At 46.1% G+C, this 16,313-nt stretch overlaps 1 protein-coding gene across 1 annotated transcript in view; it reads left to right on the top strand.

The window, feature by feature from the left end:
* The first annotated feature begins 1,833 nt into the window (after positions 1-1,833).
* The window catches only part of LOC147709538 (fucolectin-like), a 187,947-nt gene continuing 173,467 nt past the window's right edge, over positions 1,834-16,313 (top strand). Inside the window, exons 1-2 of the mRNA XM_086928076.1 lie at positions 1,834-1,889; positions 8,879-8,946. Of these exons, the coding sequence (XP_086784202.1) occupies positions 8,880-8,946 (67 nt within the window). The 5' untranslated portion in view covers positions 1,834-1,889; position 8,879. The remainder of the gene's footprint in view (positions 1,890-8,878; positions 8,947-16,313) is intronic.

The raw sequence follows: 16,313 nt of genomic DNA, 5'->3' as shown, positions 1-16,313 counted from the left end.
ACAGCAGGTAAGGAGAGAGTCACGGGGAACATGTCAGGAGCAGGGGAGCGTAGAGGGGGTGCAGAGATGGCAAAATTGGGGCACAAGAAAACGGCATCCAGGTAAGTCTCAGGAGGGCAGGACATATGCACGTAAATGTAAATGTATTGCGATTTATATAGCGCACGTATCACCCGAAGGCATCAAGGCGCTTGCCTTGGGAACCCGTCCTGGTATTCCCCTGTGGGATAACCCCAGCAGGGTATCCACAAGGTGAAAGCCAGGCATCCCGCAGCGAGGGGCCATGGTGGAGATTAAGCAAGCTATTGCCCAGAGTCGCAGAGTGTGAACCCGTGAGACGAGTAGGCACCGGAACGAGAATTATCGAGTCCGTGGAATTTTTGAGCCCAAGACCCACCGAGGCGGGGAATTGAACCCTGGTCCAGGACCGATCTCAGCTTCCGGGTCTGCCGCCTCTAACCCCTGAGCCACACGGCTGGTCGGTACTGTGGCAATCATTAAGTAGGTCCTGGGAGGGGGAAGACTGCAGGATGCAGTGGGCCGGCTGAGGAAGAGCACGGCAGCAGGGAAGGAGAGAGCCAGAAGGAACAGATAAGTGTGGGCCGGTTGTCTGTGATGGAGAGAGGGTGGGAAAGATGTGCAGGAAAGAGGCGCACAGAGAAGATGGACAAAGATCACAAACAGAGCAGAAAAGACGCCAAAGGTCAGAAATGGAGCAAGAGAAATGACACAAAGTGCAAGAAAAGGTACAAAGAGTGGGAGATGTTTCGGAAATGTGATGGAAAGAATTTGAGCAAAAGCAGAACGAGTGAGAGCAGGGGCACAAAAGTCACAGAAAGAGTGACAAAAAAGGCACAAAGAGTGTGATAAAAATCAAATAAAAAGTGGCAGAAAAGAGAAGTAAAAGGTAAAAAGATCAAGAGAAAAGGTAGAAAGTGTGAGTGAAGTGGCACAAAAGTCGCAGACAGAAAGAAGGTTGAGAGAGTGAGACAGAGGGCACAGTGAAATAGAAAAGGCAGAAAGAGAGGGAAGTGGCACAGAAGTCACGGAAAGAATGGCAGAAAAGGCACAAAAAGTCACAGAAAGTGAGAGAAAAGGCAAAAAGAGCAAGAGAAGCGGCACAAAGAGCGGGTGAAGTGGCACAAAGTCACAGACAGAAAGAAGGTTGAGAGAGCAAGAGGAAGTGAGTCTAGGCAGGTGCCTCATGCCGCTGGAGCTGGGTCTACAAGGGCCTTGACCGGTCAAGCGACCGGTCGCAGGTAAATGTAGGGGGGCTGTGCCTATGTGAACTAGTGCTACAGGAGAACTATTCCTCATGGGCTTAAATGACTTCATGAACTAGGTCCCTAGCTTTTATTAAAATAACATGCTGATAATTACTATTTTACATGCAAAATAATTTACCTACTCTTGATTCACAGGTAATGTGTGAATAGTGCTAATCTCATGCTTTAATCCTGTATCTGATATTCCTTTTCTTCTCTCTTTTAGGTCCTCCCTCTCACTCTGACGCCTTTATTTTTACTTTAGCTTTCATTTCCCTATCAGCTATGTTTCTCTCTGGTCCACTGCAAACAGAATTTGAGACTGTTTGCCCAGAGAAACACTGTTTAGCTATTTAATTCAGCAATGACTGATGGACAGGCCAACAAAACGCAGTCTATGTAACTGAGTAAATTAAGTTCCTCTTGTCAAATTATTTCTAAAGTAAACATTTGTTCATGTTTTACCGTATTTACAGACAGTAGATGGTAAAATGACAATGCAAATATAGTATGGGTCTTTGCAGGACAACAAGGAGTATATAAACAAGTGCTTCATGTGTTAAGGCTCAAGGAAGAATAGAAACCAAAGACACCTGTAGAGGCTGCGTCTCTCCATCAATACAGGTAAAGACTCACTCTGCTTATTAGTTTTGGGAGTTTAGGTAGGCATACAATCTAATAATCACGTACCCATTTATATTAGTTATCCTTCAAGTAATGGCACATGTGTAGAGTTCTTGAGGTAAATGAAGCAGAAATCTCTACCATAATCGCTACATCGGTGTCACTGATTGAAACAGCTGGGAATGAGAACTGTCCATGTTTAGTCAGAGCAAGGCTGACTTAGACCCAGTGAACTGATTCTGGTTGAGCATTAAATCTGGAGGGAGGGCCTGGGTTTACATTTTGGGTAGAACAATGACAGTGACATCGGTGGTTGAATTGTAGAAAATGTAAACTATCCATGTCTGGAGCCACAATTATCTACACCCACCGCAGACAGCAGCAGTGAGCCAAACGACATAAACATGTAATGTCCCAAAAGCAAGTGCGAATTCATTCCGCCTCTGGTGCATCTAGTGCTGTATTGAAATGTGGCTCAGAGGTTTGAGACTTATATTCTTTCTTTTAAAGCAGAGGGACAGGGAGCACGTTGAGGATGAGGCGGGGACCCTCTACCAGTGACTGCAGCACATTAATGGACCAAACGCAAGGGTGACTGGGAAGGTCCCTGGGACCCCATGAGGTCCTGCCCTGACCGGGCACCACTTCATTTTTGGCACAAAATTAGTGGAAGACCAGATGGACTCTTGCTCTTGTGCCTGCATCTGTAATACCACTCATGGGCAGAGGTGTTCCCTTATTGTCATGGGTCCCATGCCCCCATGCCAACACGGAGACACCTGCCTGGGATCCATAATACAGAAGGTGGTGTCTGCAGTCCCTTCTCCAAAAACCAGCACGAATACCAACTATGCCCCTGGCACCTTCTGTAATATGACCCCCTGGATTTCTCAGTTTGCCAAACAATTACCACCAGACTATTGCTGGGAGTAATGGGAAATGTTGTCTTGCCTGCAGGCGGGACAGCTTTCTGGTTTGTGATCGCACCATGTAGTTTGGAGCCTTGCTTGGACTTTTTGATCCACCTAGGGCTAGGATTTACTCGCCTATTGTGGGTAAATGTATTTTTTGTAAACTGTATCCCAGAGTCCCAGAGTCGACACAATGTAACTGTAAACCAGGCCATACTCTACATCTACTTGATACCCCTCAGGGCTTGATCCAGTGTGTGGTAATTATATAGACCTTCAACCCCTGGCAGCAGAACACCCAGGACAGTGTGCTGCATGGCTAAACACTTATAAGCATTCAAAGGTGAGACCTATCGGCTATGCCAATGCTTGCTTGATTTGCAAACAGGGTTGCATTTTGAAAAGTCACTAATGAAATAGTTACAACATAAAATGTATATTTACAGAACTTCACAAAATCACCTGCTTTGTTAATAATAAAGTGGCATGACTGGTAATACAAGGATGGAGGTCTGATAACATTTTTATAAAGTAGGCTGCATTTAAAATAGAAATGTTTCAGGCATGGAAGACATCAGGGGTAATGTGCACTAGTCTACTGAACCACTGTCTGCTGCCCCAAAGCCACCCACAATGGTTTCATGCCCATGGTTTGGCAGCCATCTTTGATTAGTTTTAACGTCCAGTTGAAAATGGGTCATGGTTGCAGTGACTACACCTACGTGGCATACTGCAAGTAAGAACAAGGGCCTGGTAGCAGTGTAATTATTTAAAAAAGCACACAAACAATTGAATATATATACGTGGCTGTGAAGTTCTCAATATATATATATTACCTACTGGCGGTCGCCAGTAGGTATATATAGTTAGGACCTAGTTTCCATAGGAAATCCGCAACATTCTATTGGGAATAACTTTGGCGCCAGTTGAGAAATGTGCTTGCAATTTTCCAAAATTTAGGCCAGCTCCGCTCCGCTCCTTCCCTGAAAGTGTCGGGGGGATTCGTCAAGCGGGGGCCGAGAAAAAAGGGGCGTCCCAAAACGTGTTTTCCCCATGTTAATTTCCGTAGGACTTTCAGACACGGCTACAGCCCGAACTGCTGAATTGAATTACACCAAACTTAGCAAAATGGTAGGGACTGGTACGCAGAGGTGCCTTTTGTTTAAATGGTGTATATACCTCCAGTAGTTCCTGAGAAAATCAAAAGGAAAAACATATATATATATCTGGGCGGAGACTAACCACACAGCTCATCATGAGATCTGATTGGCTGACAGCACTTCATCCAAGAAGTGTTGGCAGCCATCTTGGGACCAATATACATGATAGCACCTCATTTAAAAGCAGTGCAGTTAATAGAAGGTTTTAGGACTTTAGTTACATTATAAATCATTTGTTGATGGTACTATACTCATTTTAGGAACTGTGGTGTGTTCTAAGGTGATTTTACCATGTGAAAAAGCCTTCTGCTGGGATATCTTGAATCATGTTTGAAAGAAAACTACTATCTCATGCTTTTCCCACAGTGGTTTGGAAGGGGATCTATAAGCTAAGCTGAAAGCATATTTTCTGTAAATTCACATTATCTTTCTCAGTCATGTGAGAATGAAGTCTGACATTCTCAGTAAAACATGTACATCCAACAAGGACAGAGACTGTCAGTTGATTCCTTTGTGTTCTACTGCAGCCTCCTAGAGTGTTCTAAAGAACAACTAGAGCGCTAACAGTCCTACTTATTACAAAGGTATTGGACATCTGAAGCCATCTTGATTGGAATAAAGTGGTAACTCTTGAAACATTTAATTTAAAAAGGAACAAAATGAGGGGGTTCTTTTTGCCATAGAAAGTATGATTAGTGCTGCAGAAAGAAAAATTAGGGCACATTTTGAGTGACTTCTCAAATCCTTGTCTATTTCATTAAAAAATTCTGACATGCAGTCTTCCAAGATGGCCACCAGAGACAAAAGAGCCCAAATGTAGCCCAAATATCACCCAGATGTAGCCCAAGTATATCCCAATGACAGAATGTCCCAGAGTGTTCTAAAGAACAACTAGAGCGCTAACAGTCTTACTTATGACAAAAGTATGGCACTCCAGAAGCCATCTTGATTGGAATGAAGTGGTAAGCCTGAAAACATTTAATTTAAAAAGGATCAAAATGAGGGGGTTCATTTTGCCATAATTCTGACATGCAGACTGAAACATGCACTTTGAATACCAGCAGCAGACGTCCCTGGTGAGCAGTAGCTTTACTACAGTGATCTAATGTGCAACTAGAGTGCTAACATTCAGAATTTATGGCAAATGTGTGTCACATCTGAATGCCTTCTTGATGGAACCAAAGTAAACAAGCATTGAAAATGCAATAGATCTCGCCCTCGTTTAAGTTAAAGCCATTCTGTTTGTAATGAGGTGGCTTTTTAGCTTTGCTTTTATTAGTGTTTTTCAAACTTTCATGTAAATAACATGCATATGTATGCATATATGTATATGTATGCATGCATTTATATTTGTATTTATATAGATATGCAGATTAAATATGTTTATGTATGTATGTATATATATATATATATACACATACATATATATAAATGCATATGCATATATATATGTGTATCTGTGTGCGTGTAGGGAGAGGTAGAGAGGTAGAGGTAGAGAGGTAGAGGTAGAGATGTAGAGACTAGTAGACAGAGGTAGAGAGGTAGAGAGTAGAGAGTGAGTAATAGAGAGTGAGTAGTAGAGAGTAGTAGTGAGCAGTAGAGATAGTAGCAGAGAGTGAGTAGTAGAGAGTAGTAGAGTGAGTAGTAGAGAGTAGTAGAGAGTGAGTTAGTAGAGAGTGAGTAGTAGAGAGAAGTAGAAAGTAAGTAGTAGAGTGAGTAGTAGAGAGCAGTAGAGAGTGAGTAGTAGAGAGTAGTTAAGAGTGAGTAGTAGAGAGTAGTAGAGAGTGAGTAGTAGAGAGTGAGTACTAGAGAGTGAGTAGTAGAGAGTGAGTAGCAGAGAGAAAGAATAGTAGAGAGTAGTAGAGAGTGAGTAGTAAAGAGTAGTAGAGAGAGAGTAGTAGAGAGTGAGTACTAGAGAGTAGTAGAGAGTGAGTAGTAGAGTGAGTAGTAGAGAGTGAGCAGTAGAGAGTAGTAGAGAGAGAGTAGTAGAGAGTGAGTAGTATAGAGAGAGTAGTAGAGAGTGAGTAGTAGAGAGTAGAGAGTGGTAGAGAGTGAGTAGTAGAGAGTAGTAGATAGTGAGTAGTAGGGAGTGAGTAGTAGAGAGAGAGAGTAGTAGAGAGTAGTAGAGTAGTAGAGAATGAGTAGTAGAGAGGGAGTATTAGAGAGTAGTGGAGTAGTAGAGAGTGAGTAGTAGAGAGTAGTGGAGAATATTCCAAAGTTTGGCACAGGACCACTTGCACAACAAGTCCAATCAAATCATATCACTTAGGGTCCTTATTGAAGCGCTGAATCTTGGTGTATATTCAAATGCTTTTATTTTCCTTAAGTTTGTGTACCACAGCCAGTCGATGCGTTTCGTTCTGTACAACAGAACTTCTTCAGGGCGTTCTTACTTCCTTCAAGTTATGTCGGTATCCTGTTGTTATATAACTAGATATTTCTTCCAAATGTTAGACGAGACGTAAGGACATTCTTATTCAAAGTGACTAGGTATCAATTTTACCCACACAATTCGGGCAGACTTGAGTAATTTATAGCATCCTCAAAGTCAGTCTTTCAAAAATTCCAAAGTATAGGACATGATAATCCAAATCCAAATGTTTCTCAAGAAAAGTCATATTCAATCGTTCGGAATAACGCAATTTAAAAAAATATATACAGTTGGGGCCTGGGGGGTCCTTGTGGGACCCCCTGAGCTGGCCCAGGGGGTCAGGGTGCTTCTACCCTGCTCCCTTTGCGTGTTTTGCACCTTTGTTTCACTGCTTTCTTGTGCCTTCGTTCTACCGAGGCACAAGATGGCTGCCAACACTTCCTGGTTTGGAGTGTTGACAGACAGTAGCAGGCAATCAGCATGCCTTCACGAGAAAGCTGCATGCTCATTGGCTGTCAACACTTCTAACCAGGAAGTGTTGGCATCGATCTTGTGCTAGTGTTGACAGACAGTGGCAGCCAATCAGCATGCCTTCCCGAGAAAGCTGCATGCTCATTGGCTGTCAACACTTCTAACAAGGAAGTGTTGGCATCCATCTTGTGCTCGATAGACAAAGGCAAAAGAAAGCAAAAAAACAAACGTGAAGAACACAAAAAGGGGGCAGGGTAGATACACCCTGACACCCTAGGCCTGCTCAGGTGGTCCCACAAGGACAAAAAAGGACCACATTTTTTTTTTAAACCTGGTCTGTTTTTAAAAAATTACCCCATGAGGGGACCAAATCGCGGGGGCATAGTGATAAAGAAGTGTGGGGGGTCCACAATCCCCCCCACACTTCCCCGGGGACTGCCACCCCCGGGGCAAAGCAACGCAGCCCCTTGGCACATACTGGAGGCTCCGGGTGGGCTAGTTGGCCCCCAGGGACCCCCAGTATGCAAGGGGAATTAGTTCCTACTCTGCAAACACGCCAGGGGTTGCGCTGCAGAGATGTGTAAAAAAGAGTGTGGCCTCATTACACCTCTCTGCAATGCAGCCCCCTGGCGCATACTGCAGGTTCCAGGTGGGCTAGTTGGCCCCCAGGGACCCCAAGTATGCAAGGGGAATTAGTTCCTCCTCTGCAAACACGCCAGGGGTTGCGCTGCAGAGTGTTGTAAAAAGGGGGCATGCCCTCTGAGCACCTGCCTGCAAAAATGTAGTAAATCAGTATAAAAAAAAAAATTCACACATTTCAAAATTGTCATTTAAAAAAACGTCGAAATTCAATGAAAAAGCGATAGGTTTCAGGCCTTATATAGTTAGGAATTAGCATTTAAAAAACCTTGCACATTCAATTAAAAAAACATAGGTTTCAGGCCTTATATAGTTAGGAATTAACATTTAAAAAACTTTGCAAATTCACTGAAAAAACCAAAGGTTTCAGGCCTTATATAGTTAGGAATTAGCATTAAAAATCCTTGCAAATTCACTGAAAAAAACATACGTTTCAGGCCTTATATAGTTAGGAATTGGCATTTAAAAAACATTGCAAATTCACTGAAAAAAAAACATAGGTTTCAGGCCTTATATAGTAAGGAATTAGCTTTTAAAAAACCTTTGAAATTCACTCAAAAAACTATACGTTTTAGGGGTGTTACAGTTAGCTGGACATTTCACTCATACAAAACTATTGAAATTGCTCCTATATAGTTAGTTGTACTAACTATATTTCGCGCACCCGCAATCCACTGCTGATGATGTTAGTGACATCACTGATGACATCTCAAATGACATCAATGACGACATCACTGATGACATCATCCAGTGACTGTGGTTTGCTTCGTTATTTAAATATGCATTATATATAGAGCAATTTGCATTGAAGTATGAGTGGATATATGCTCCCCATAGAAGCATGCGGTATACACAACATAACGTGTGTCTCTTTGAGAGACCTGAAGCTAATATCACATCGCTTAGACCAGACAATAAGCATTGTGGGGGGTCCGTGAATTGTGAGAGTCCAGAAGTCTGTCTGATTGGAAGTTCATACATCAGCAGGAAGTACACCCTGCACGAGCCTTCCATAAAACACCCTCCAATGACAACTTCCTGAGGAAGCATTGAGATACACAGTTAATATAGAAGATCCTTTCTTTACAAACCTATGGGGGACTCCTATAATTCTGCCACAGTCGCTTTACATTAAATGTAAATTGTTTTTTGATCTCATATGTCTGTGATCTCTTGAAACCTGTTGCTGCTCAAACTCTGCAAAGCGTTCTGACTCCTGCGGGGCTTAAAAGAAGACAACTGATACAGGGGAAAGCATGTTTCAGTCATCTGAGGTTGTTGTCATATTATATGATGCGCTAATCAAATGGGTCTCTTCTCTTCCCATTCCACCCTTTCTTCTTTTTCACTGGCCTCGCCCATGATCACGGTTGACCTCTGGTTCTTATCAAATTCCAATGAAATCGAGATTGTAAAACATTTATTTTTCTATTGCAGAATGAAAACTGTACTTACAGCTGCGTTTGTCTGCGGACTGCTGCTTGTCGTGGATTCAGCATGGCCAGGTAATGTGAATATCCATTATTAGACGTTATTGAGTTTCTTTGAAATGTACAAAGCTGCATTTTCATTATCATCCTCACATTTGATTTCGATGTGACAAAGCCCATTGCTTAAGCCCTTAAGCACCGGCATCTGGGTTGGAATATCTTTCCACAGCACCTGGTTCCTCTCGTAGACAATAGAAAAACAGATTTATGTTGCTCTTCTAAAAATAGGATTATTCTACAGCTTGTTCTGAAGGTTTTGTATTACGGAATATCGAGGCTAGAAATATCAAGAAACAATAATATCGTGGACAGAATATTGAGTGACAACATAAGGGATGTATGTATAGAGGGAATATAGAGTTACTGTTCCTATCTCCCCATCTATGGACGTTGAGGATTTATACAAGGTCAAGGTACATGTTAGACCTGTCAGCCTTAGGGTGGTCTTCCCCCGAATGTTTTCCTTGCTTACCTCATCTTTTTACTGATTATTTTTTTGGCCTTAGTATTCTGAGCACTTTACTACTGCTGACCAGTGATGAAGTGCATGTTCTTCTCCCTAAAACATGTTAACATTGGTGTATACAAAATTGGTATATTTAATTTACTAGTAAGTCCCTTGTAAAGTGGTATACCATACACCCAGGGCCTACAAATTAAGTGCTACTAGTGGGCCTGCAACACTGATTGTGCCACCCACACTAATAGCCCTTTACACTTGTTTCAGGCCTGCCTCTGCAGAGTCTGTATGTGCAGTTTTACTAAAAATCAAGTTGGGGAAATGAACCACTTGTCCTGTGTTCCCAGGATCTATGATAATGTGTGGGGTTTCATGATAGTAAAAACCCCTCATATGCGAACACTAGTATCAAGCGGTATATCTTGATTCTCCGCTGTTTAGTGTTGCAGCAGCATTATCATTGGGTCTTTTCCTTTGTATATTAAAAGAACCCTCACACACCTACCTGGTTGGTGTCATGCTTCATCATTGGGTTCCCAGCTGGGTAGCCCAATGCTACCCAGCTGTGCTACAACACCTGATTACAGTAGAGCAGGTTTTTTTGTTTTTATTTGATGGTACTGGAAGTGAAGTGAAAATAAAAATATCTCTGTGAAACTCACTAACCAATACTTTATTCCCAGTAGCCCATAAAAACATTTAAAAAAACGCTCCACTGTAATCAGGTGTTGTAGCACAGCTGGACAGCATTCGGTTACACAGCTGGGAACCCAATGATAAAGCATGACACCAACCAGGTTGGTGTGTACAGGTTCTTTTTAAAAGCCCTTGTGGTACCAGACACTACCGGGTAGACCCAGCCACTCTCTAGTGGACCATCTCACTTGAATATTTCACCTTTAGAAAGTGGACATGTCTCTGCTCTTACACCTCTGTGTGCCTGCAGTTCTCATCTGCATTCTGATGGCTCCTACTGAGCAGGAATGGAGGTAAGGACAGCCTGACACACCTGAATAGGCAGTGGTCTATTCCCACACAAAGGGCTCATTACCCCTTACTGATAGTCTGGAGCCCGGGCTGGGAAGAAAGGACCTCTGTTAACCCTTCTTTGAAGTCACCCCCACTTCAAAGGCACAGCTGGCTATATGTACTGGGTCTCCAACACCCACCAAATCAGACACTTCTGGACCTACAACTGGACTCTGTCCAAAAAACTGCTGTGCTGCATCAAGGACTGACACTCTGCTCGACTGCTGACCTGGAGAGGTTGCTATACTGCTGTGCTGCCCTGCTGCTGTCTGACCCTACTGCTGTCTATCCCTATTGAGGAAAGCTGGATTCTGCCTTGTACCCAAAGAGTTCTCAAAAGGCGTGTTGGCTTGTCTCCTGTTGCGCCTGGTTTACTTGAAGTGGACCCAGACACTTGCTTCAGAGCTACCGACGCATCTGCTGACTGCATGAGCAGAAATCAATGCATTGTCACTGTGGCTGGTGCAGAACCCGGCAAATTGCATCAGAAACACAGAAGCGCCTGCAGAAATGGACGCATGGACCTGCACATCGTGCCACACAGTCTCCAGAGATCACACTCAGAACGAACTCATCACTGTCTTGGCGCTTCATCACCGGAACTGATGCAACACCACAACTGCAAGATTGACATTCAGGCATCGCTCAACTGCACCCTAGATCTCACTGTTGCAATCAGAATAAGGTACGTTATTCACCGGGCCTGCATGGGTCCTGTAGCCGGCTTGCGATCCATCGTGGTAGGCCCAAGCTATTAACTTTGCCCCAGTCCAGCATAACCATATAACTCCCATTAGCACTTATTGCTTCTAAGGGCTAGAACTCTTTTTATACTTGAAAAGTTCATAACTCGACTTTTACTTATTTAATTTTTATCAATTTTGGCCCCGATTTAGTATAAAATTATTGTCTACGTTTGTAAACCAGTGTGGAGTTTTTTTGTGGTCCTTCATTGTATTACTGTGTGTGTCTGTGCACAAAAACCTTACACATTGCCTTCTTAGATAAGCCTGACTGCTGTGTGCCAAGCTACTAGAGGGCAACCACAGGTTAGCTTTTAGTGTGTATATGATTCACCCTGACTAAAGTGGCAGTCCCTACTTGGACAGGCTGCATACCACTGCTGACTAGAGACCCCATTTTTAAGATTGTGGATATGTGGTGAAAATAGGACTTGTGTTTTTGCAATACCATATAGTAACTTATTGTTCACTACAGCTCTACACTAAGACCAATGTGAACTCTTTTCAATTCTCCCTAATTGGCTTTTGGATTTTTTGCTAAACCACATCTCTCTCTGGTGGAGCAGAATCTGCACCAGCAGGAATTCATTTTGTGCTAATCAAGTTAGAGTCCTACTCTGTGGCTCAGCTTAAGGAATTTGCAAGGGTTTCACATATCTATGAAAGATTTCACCTGGAAAGTGGAGCTGCAGAAGTCTTTGAGAGCCCGGGCAGAGGTTGTTGATGCAGGCCCTGAGTTCCCAGAGGAGGAGGAGCAGCAGGAAATTGAGGAGGAGAATGAAGAGCTAATCCTATGATTTGCGGTAGACCTTTAGATTGCCTGTAGAGGGGGCCAACAACTTGCTTGAAGCAGTAGTGATTCCCAGAGTAGAAAGCAGCACCTCATCAAGGAACCTGTCAACAGAGGAGCTGGCGGACAGGAGGGAGGAAAGAAAGCTCAAGCTGTAGCAAGAGCAGAAATGTGCCCAACTTGAGAAAGAGCATGGTTGTGACTGAGAGGAAACAAGCTTTGGAAAAGAAGAGGCCCCCCAAAGGGGAAGAGGAAAATAGGCCATGAGCTGAGCCTCAGGGAACTCGTTTTCTTGCCTTCTGCTCCTCTGATTGTGCTCGTTTTCTTGCCTTCTGCTCCCCTGATTGCACTTGTTTTTCTTGCCTTCTGCTCCCCAAATTGCACTCATTTTTCTTGCCTTCTGCTCCCCTGATTGTGCTAGTTTCTTGCCTTCTGTTCCCCCTCACTGCCCCTGATTGTGCCCGGCTGCCTTGGTGCCCTCGCTGCTCCCGTTCCTGCCACTGCGACCCCTGCGGCCCCACCCCCTCAATGCCCATTCGCTGCCCCTCCCTACCACCTCCCCATATAGGCCGGCCGCTGCGCGTTGAGGAGAGCGACCCTTGACCTTGCTGGTAGGTCGCTCCCCCACCACACAGCTCCGCCTGTGTGTCCTGACCCTGCCCCAGCTGCTGCTGCTGTAGAAGTTGAGGCCTTTCTCCACCCGCAGGCTACCACCTGTGCCTCATCCTTGGTGGCGAGCGGTAGGCCTTAGGTATGTATCACTGTAGCTGTCTGTCTGTCTTCCCTGTACTGCCAATACTGTCTTCTGGTGTCTGTGACCGCTGTTGCCTGTCTAACCCCTGTGCCTGCATTCTTATCTGTGCCCGTTCTCTTGCCTTCTGCTCCCTTGATTGCTCTTGTTTTTCTTGCCTTTTCCTCCCCTGATTGTGCCCAACCCCAGGTCTCTCCCCCCCGCTGCAGCTCAGCCCCACCAGAGCCTTGCACCCTCGGTCTCTGCTGCCCATTCCTGGGCGGTCATTCCACACCCCCCCATGCCCCTGATCGCCATTCCCGCCGCTACTGCCCCTGCGGCCCGCTCCCCACGCCCATTCGTTATTCCCTGTCTCACGCCTCCCAGCTGCTCCTCCCTTCAACTTCCCCTTAAAATGATGGCAGCTGCACAGCCGAGCCACTGGTGCGCCGAAGGTGCGCCTAAGGCAAGCCCATCTGCGCCCGTCCGCACCTGGACCGCGCCCAGCGCCAGAACCCATGGACCCCGCGAACGCCACGACACCAGACTCCACTACGACGCCAGCAGCCTCCACGCACTCCACGCCGGCCTAAACCACACCTGCTTCCAGGCCACCCCAAAATGGACCCAAGGACCCTTCTCCTGCGGCACTTGCAGCTTCACCTGCGACAGAACCACCAAACCTCCAAGGACTGGACCCAACCACCTCTGCTGCATACTCCTCAACACCCGCTCCGCACGCAAACACGCCGTCGAGCTCTGGGATCTGCTCGACACCTCCGCCCCAGAAGTTGCCTTCCTGACCGAGACCTGGTGGAATGATTCCTCTGTGCCCGACATAGCCATAGCCATCCCGGACGGCTACAAGATCACCCGCAGGGATCGCGCCAACGGAACCAGAGGAGGAATAGCCATCGTCCACAAGTCCACCCTCAAGGTTGCCACCCACGCAGACGACACCCTCAACACCGCCGAACACCTACACTTCTGGCTCCACACCGACCCGAACACCACCCTCAGAGGAACACCCATCTACAGACCCCCCCGGACCCCGGGATCAGTTTAGCGACTCCATCGCCGACCTTGCCAGCACCCATGCACTCACCTTCATGGACTACATCCTCCTCTGCGATGTGAACCTCCACCTCGAGAACAACAACATCGCTAACTCCGCCACCCTGATCGACAACCTAGCCAACCTCGGCCTCTGACAACTCGTCACCGCACCCAACCATGCCGCCGGCCACACGCTGGACCCCGTCTTCTCCACAAGCACCAACGTCGCCTTCGACCACACCACCGAACTCCACTGGACCGACCACCACTGCATCCATTTCACCTTCAAAAACCAACCACGGCACCCAAAAGCTGCCTCGCCGCTGCTGGGGCAAAGTCACTGAAGACCAGCTGCTCACCACCCTTGCCCAGAACCCACCCACCGACCCCACCAACTCAGACTCCGCAGCCCCCAACCTCAGACAGTGGATCATCGTTTGCACCAACACCCTCGCCCCGCTCAAGAAACCCTCCAACAGACACGCCAGCAAGAGAGCCACCTGGTTCAGGTACAGACCTCCAAATGCGCATGCCGGAAACTGGAGAAAATATGGCTCCACAAACACACATCGAACAACCACACAGCCCACACGGACGCTACCCGCAGACATCATCATCTCATCAGACTAACCAAGAGATCCTCCTTCAAAGACCTCCTGGATAACAACGCACACGACAACAAAGAGCTTTTCAGCATCGTTAAGGAACTCTCCAACTCCAGTGCCAACACCAACGACATCCCCCCTCGCAAGACCTGTGCAACTCACAAGCCATCTTCTTCCATCGCAAGATCGCTGACATCCACGGCAGCTTCAACACCATGACCGCCCTGACTACGCCAGACTCCACCTCCCCTGTGAACACCACCAGCGCCATCAGCCTGACCTCCTGCTCCTGGACAAACATATTTACAGTGAACCTATGGCTCTTTTGCATGGGACATCAAGGGCCCAGGTGGTCCCCCAATGGTAAATGGCCTTCCTACTAGAGCAGCTTCATAAGGACAGGACACTTGGGCCAAGACAAGACCTTTGCATGTCTTGCCCCACATTCCTGCTAGCCCAAGATCCAGACATTCTCAGATACATTCTGTAGGACTTTTGTGACCTGCTAGGCTAGTGGAAAGACAGGTAATAAGCCAAAAGCTCCTTTGGAAGCAATGCCTGTTGTTAGCTCCCCCTTTGAAAGGTTTGTAATCGACATTGTCTAGCCTATGGATTCCCAGACTGCTTCATGCAACAGGTTGATCCTGGTCCTGGTGGATCATGCCACCTAGGACCCAGAGACAATCCTTCTGATGACCACTACTACACCTGCCGTGGCAAAGGCTCTGATGGGGATTTGTATCCTAGTGGGTTTCCCCAGGAAGTTGTGTCTGACAGGGACACAAACTTCATGGCTGCATATATGCAGTCAATATGTTAAGAGTGTGGTGGCCCTTACAAGTTCTCCATACCCTACCTTACCACCCCTAATTCTCAGCAAGACCCTGAAAGGCGTGATTAGACTGCGTGAGTAAAAAGTGGCATATCCTCTTGCTCTGCCTGTTGTTTTCCTACAGGAAGGAACCACAGAAGCGAGTGGGCTTTAACACCTTTAAGCTTCAATACAGTCACCCTGTCAGAGGACCTCTCAGTTTGGTAAAGGAAGGGTTGGAGCAAACTCCCAGGACATTTCCCCATTTTTTTGACAAATTAAGTTGTGGAAGCAAGCTACTGACAACTTGAAAGCCAGCCCGGCTGTAATGAAGGCGTGGAATGACCAACATTCTACTGCTGTGGAATTAAAGCCTAGACGGAAAGTGTGGGTCATGGATCCCATGGAGCTGAGTGCTCTTTAGAATTGCTGGGCTGGCCCCTATCAGGTAATTGAGAACAAGAGTAATGCCACTTATGTGGTGGACCTTAAGACCCCAAGGCACCCACACAGGGTGCTTCACATCAATTGTCTCAACCACACTTTAAGAGGTCTGAGCTCACCATGGTGATGGGTGGAGCAGAGGAAGAAGATATTGAACCTCTCCCTGACCTCTTGGCTTAGAAGGAGATGGATGTGTCTGTGGAAGGAGTAATCTTTTCCCCTACTCTGACTCCTGAACAGCAAAGGGACTGTCACTAAGTGTTGGAACAGTACTCCTCTCTTTTTCCCTTATTTCCGAAATTACCCACCTGTTTACCCATGAGGTGAACACAAGGGGCAGGCATAAATCTTACAGATGGTAAGATAAGGTGAGAGTCAGCATCAAGAGCAAAGTCTCCAAGATCCTGGAGTTGGGGGTGATAGAACCATATAGTAGCCCCTGGTCCAGTCCTGTGGTTCTGGTACAAATGGGTGAACCTCCAGATACCACACTTGAACTAAGATTCTGTGTAGAATACTGAGGGCTACATTCTGTGATCATGACTGGTGCTCATCCCATTCTGTCAGAGAGACATGAACAGCGGAGTATACATGTTTTGGTGCATTACTTAAAGGCCGGTTGACTCAGGTTGGAGAACTAAAGTTCTCTCACATCCAGGGTGCTTAGGCAGTCCTCAAGGAACTAGCTGTGCGGCTGCCTAGGCTAGCTGGTGT

Source organism: Lissotriton vulgaris, chromosome 6 (assembly GCF_964263255.1).
Source record: "Lissotriton vulgaris chromosome 6, aLisVul1.2, whole genome shotgun sequence".
Classification (NCBI taxonomy): Eukaryota; Metazoa; Chordata; class Amphibia; order Caudata; family Salamandridae; genus Lissotriton; species Lissotriton vulgaris.
The sequence above is the reverse complement of the archived record's forward strand: the minus strand, read 5'-3'. Positions and strand labels throughout refer to the sequence as shown.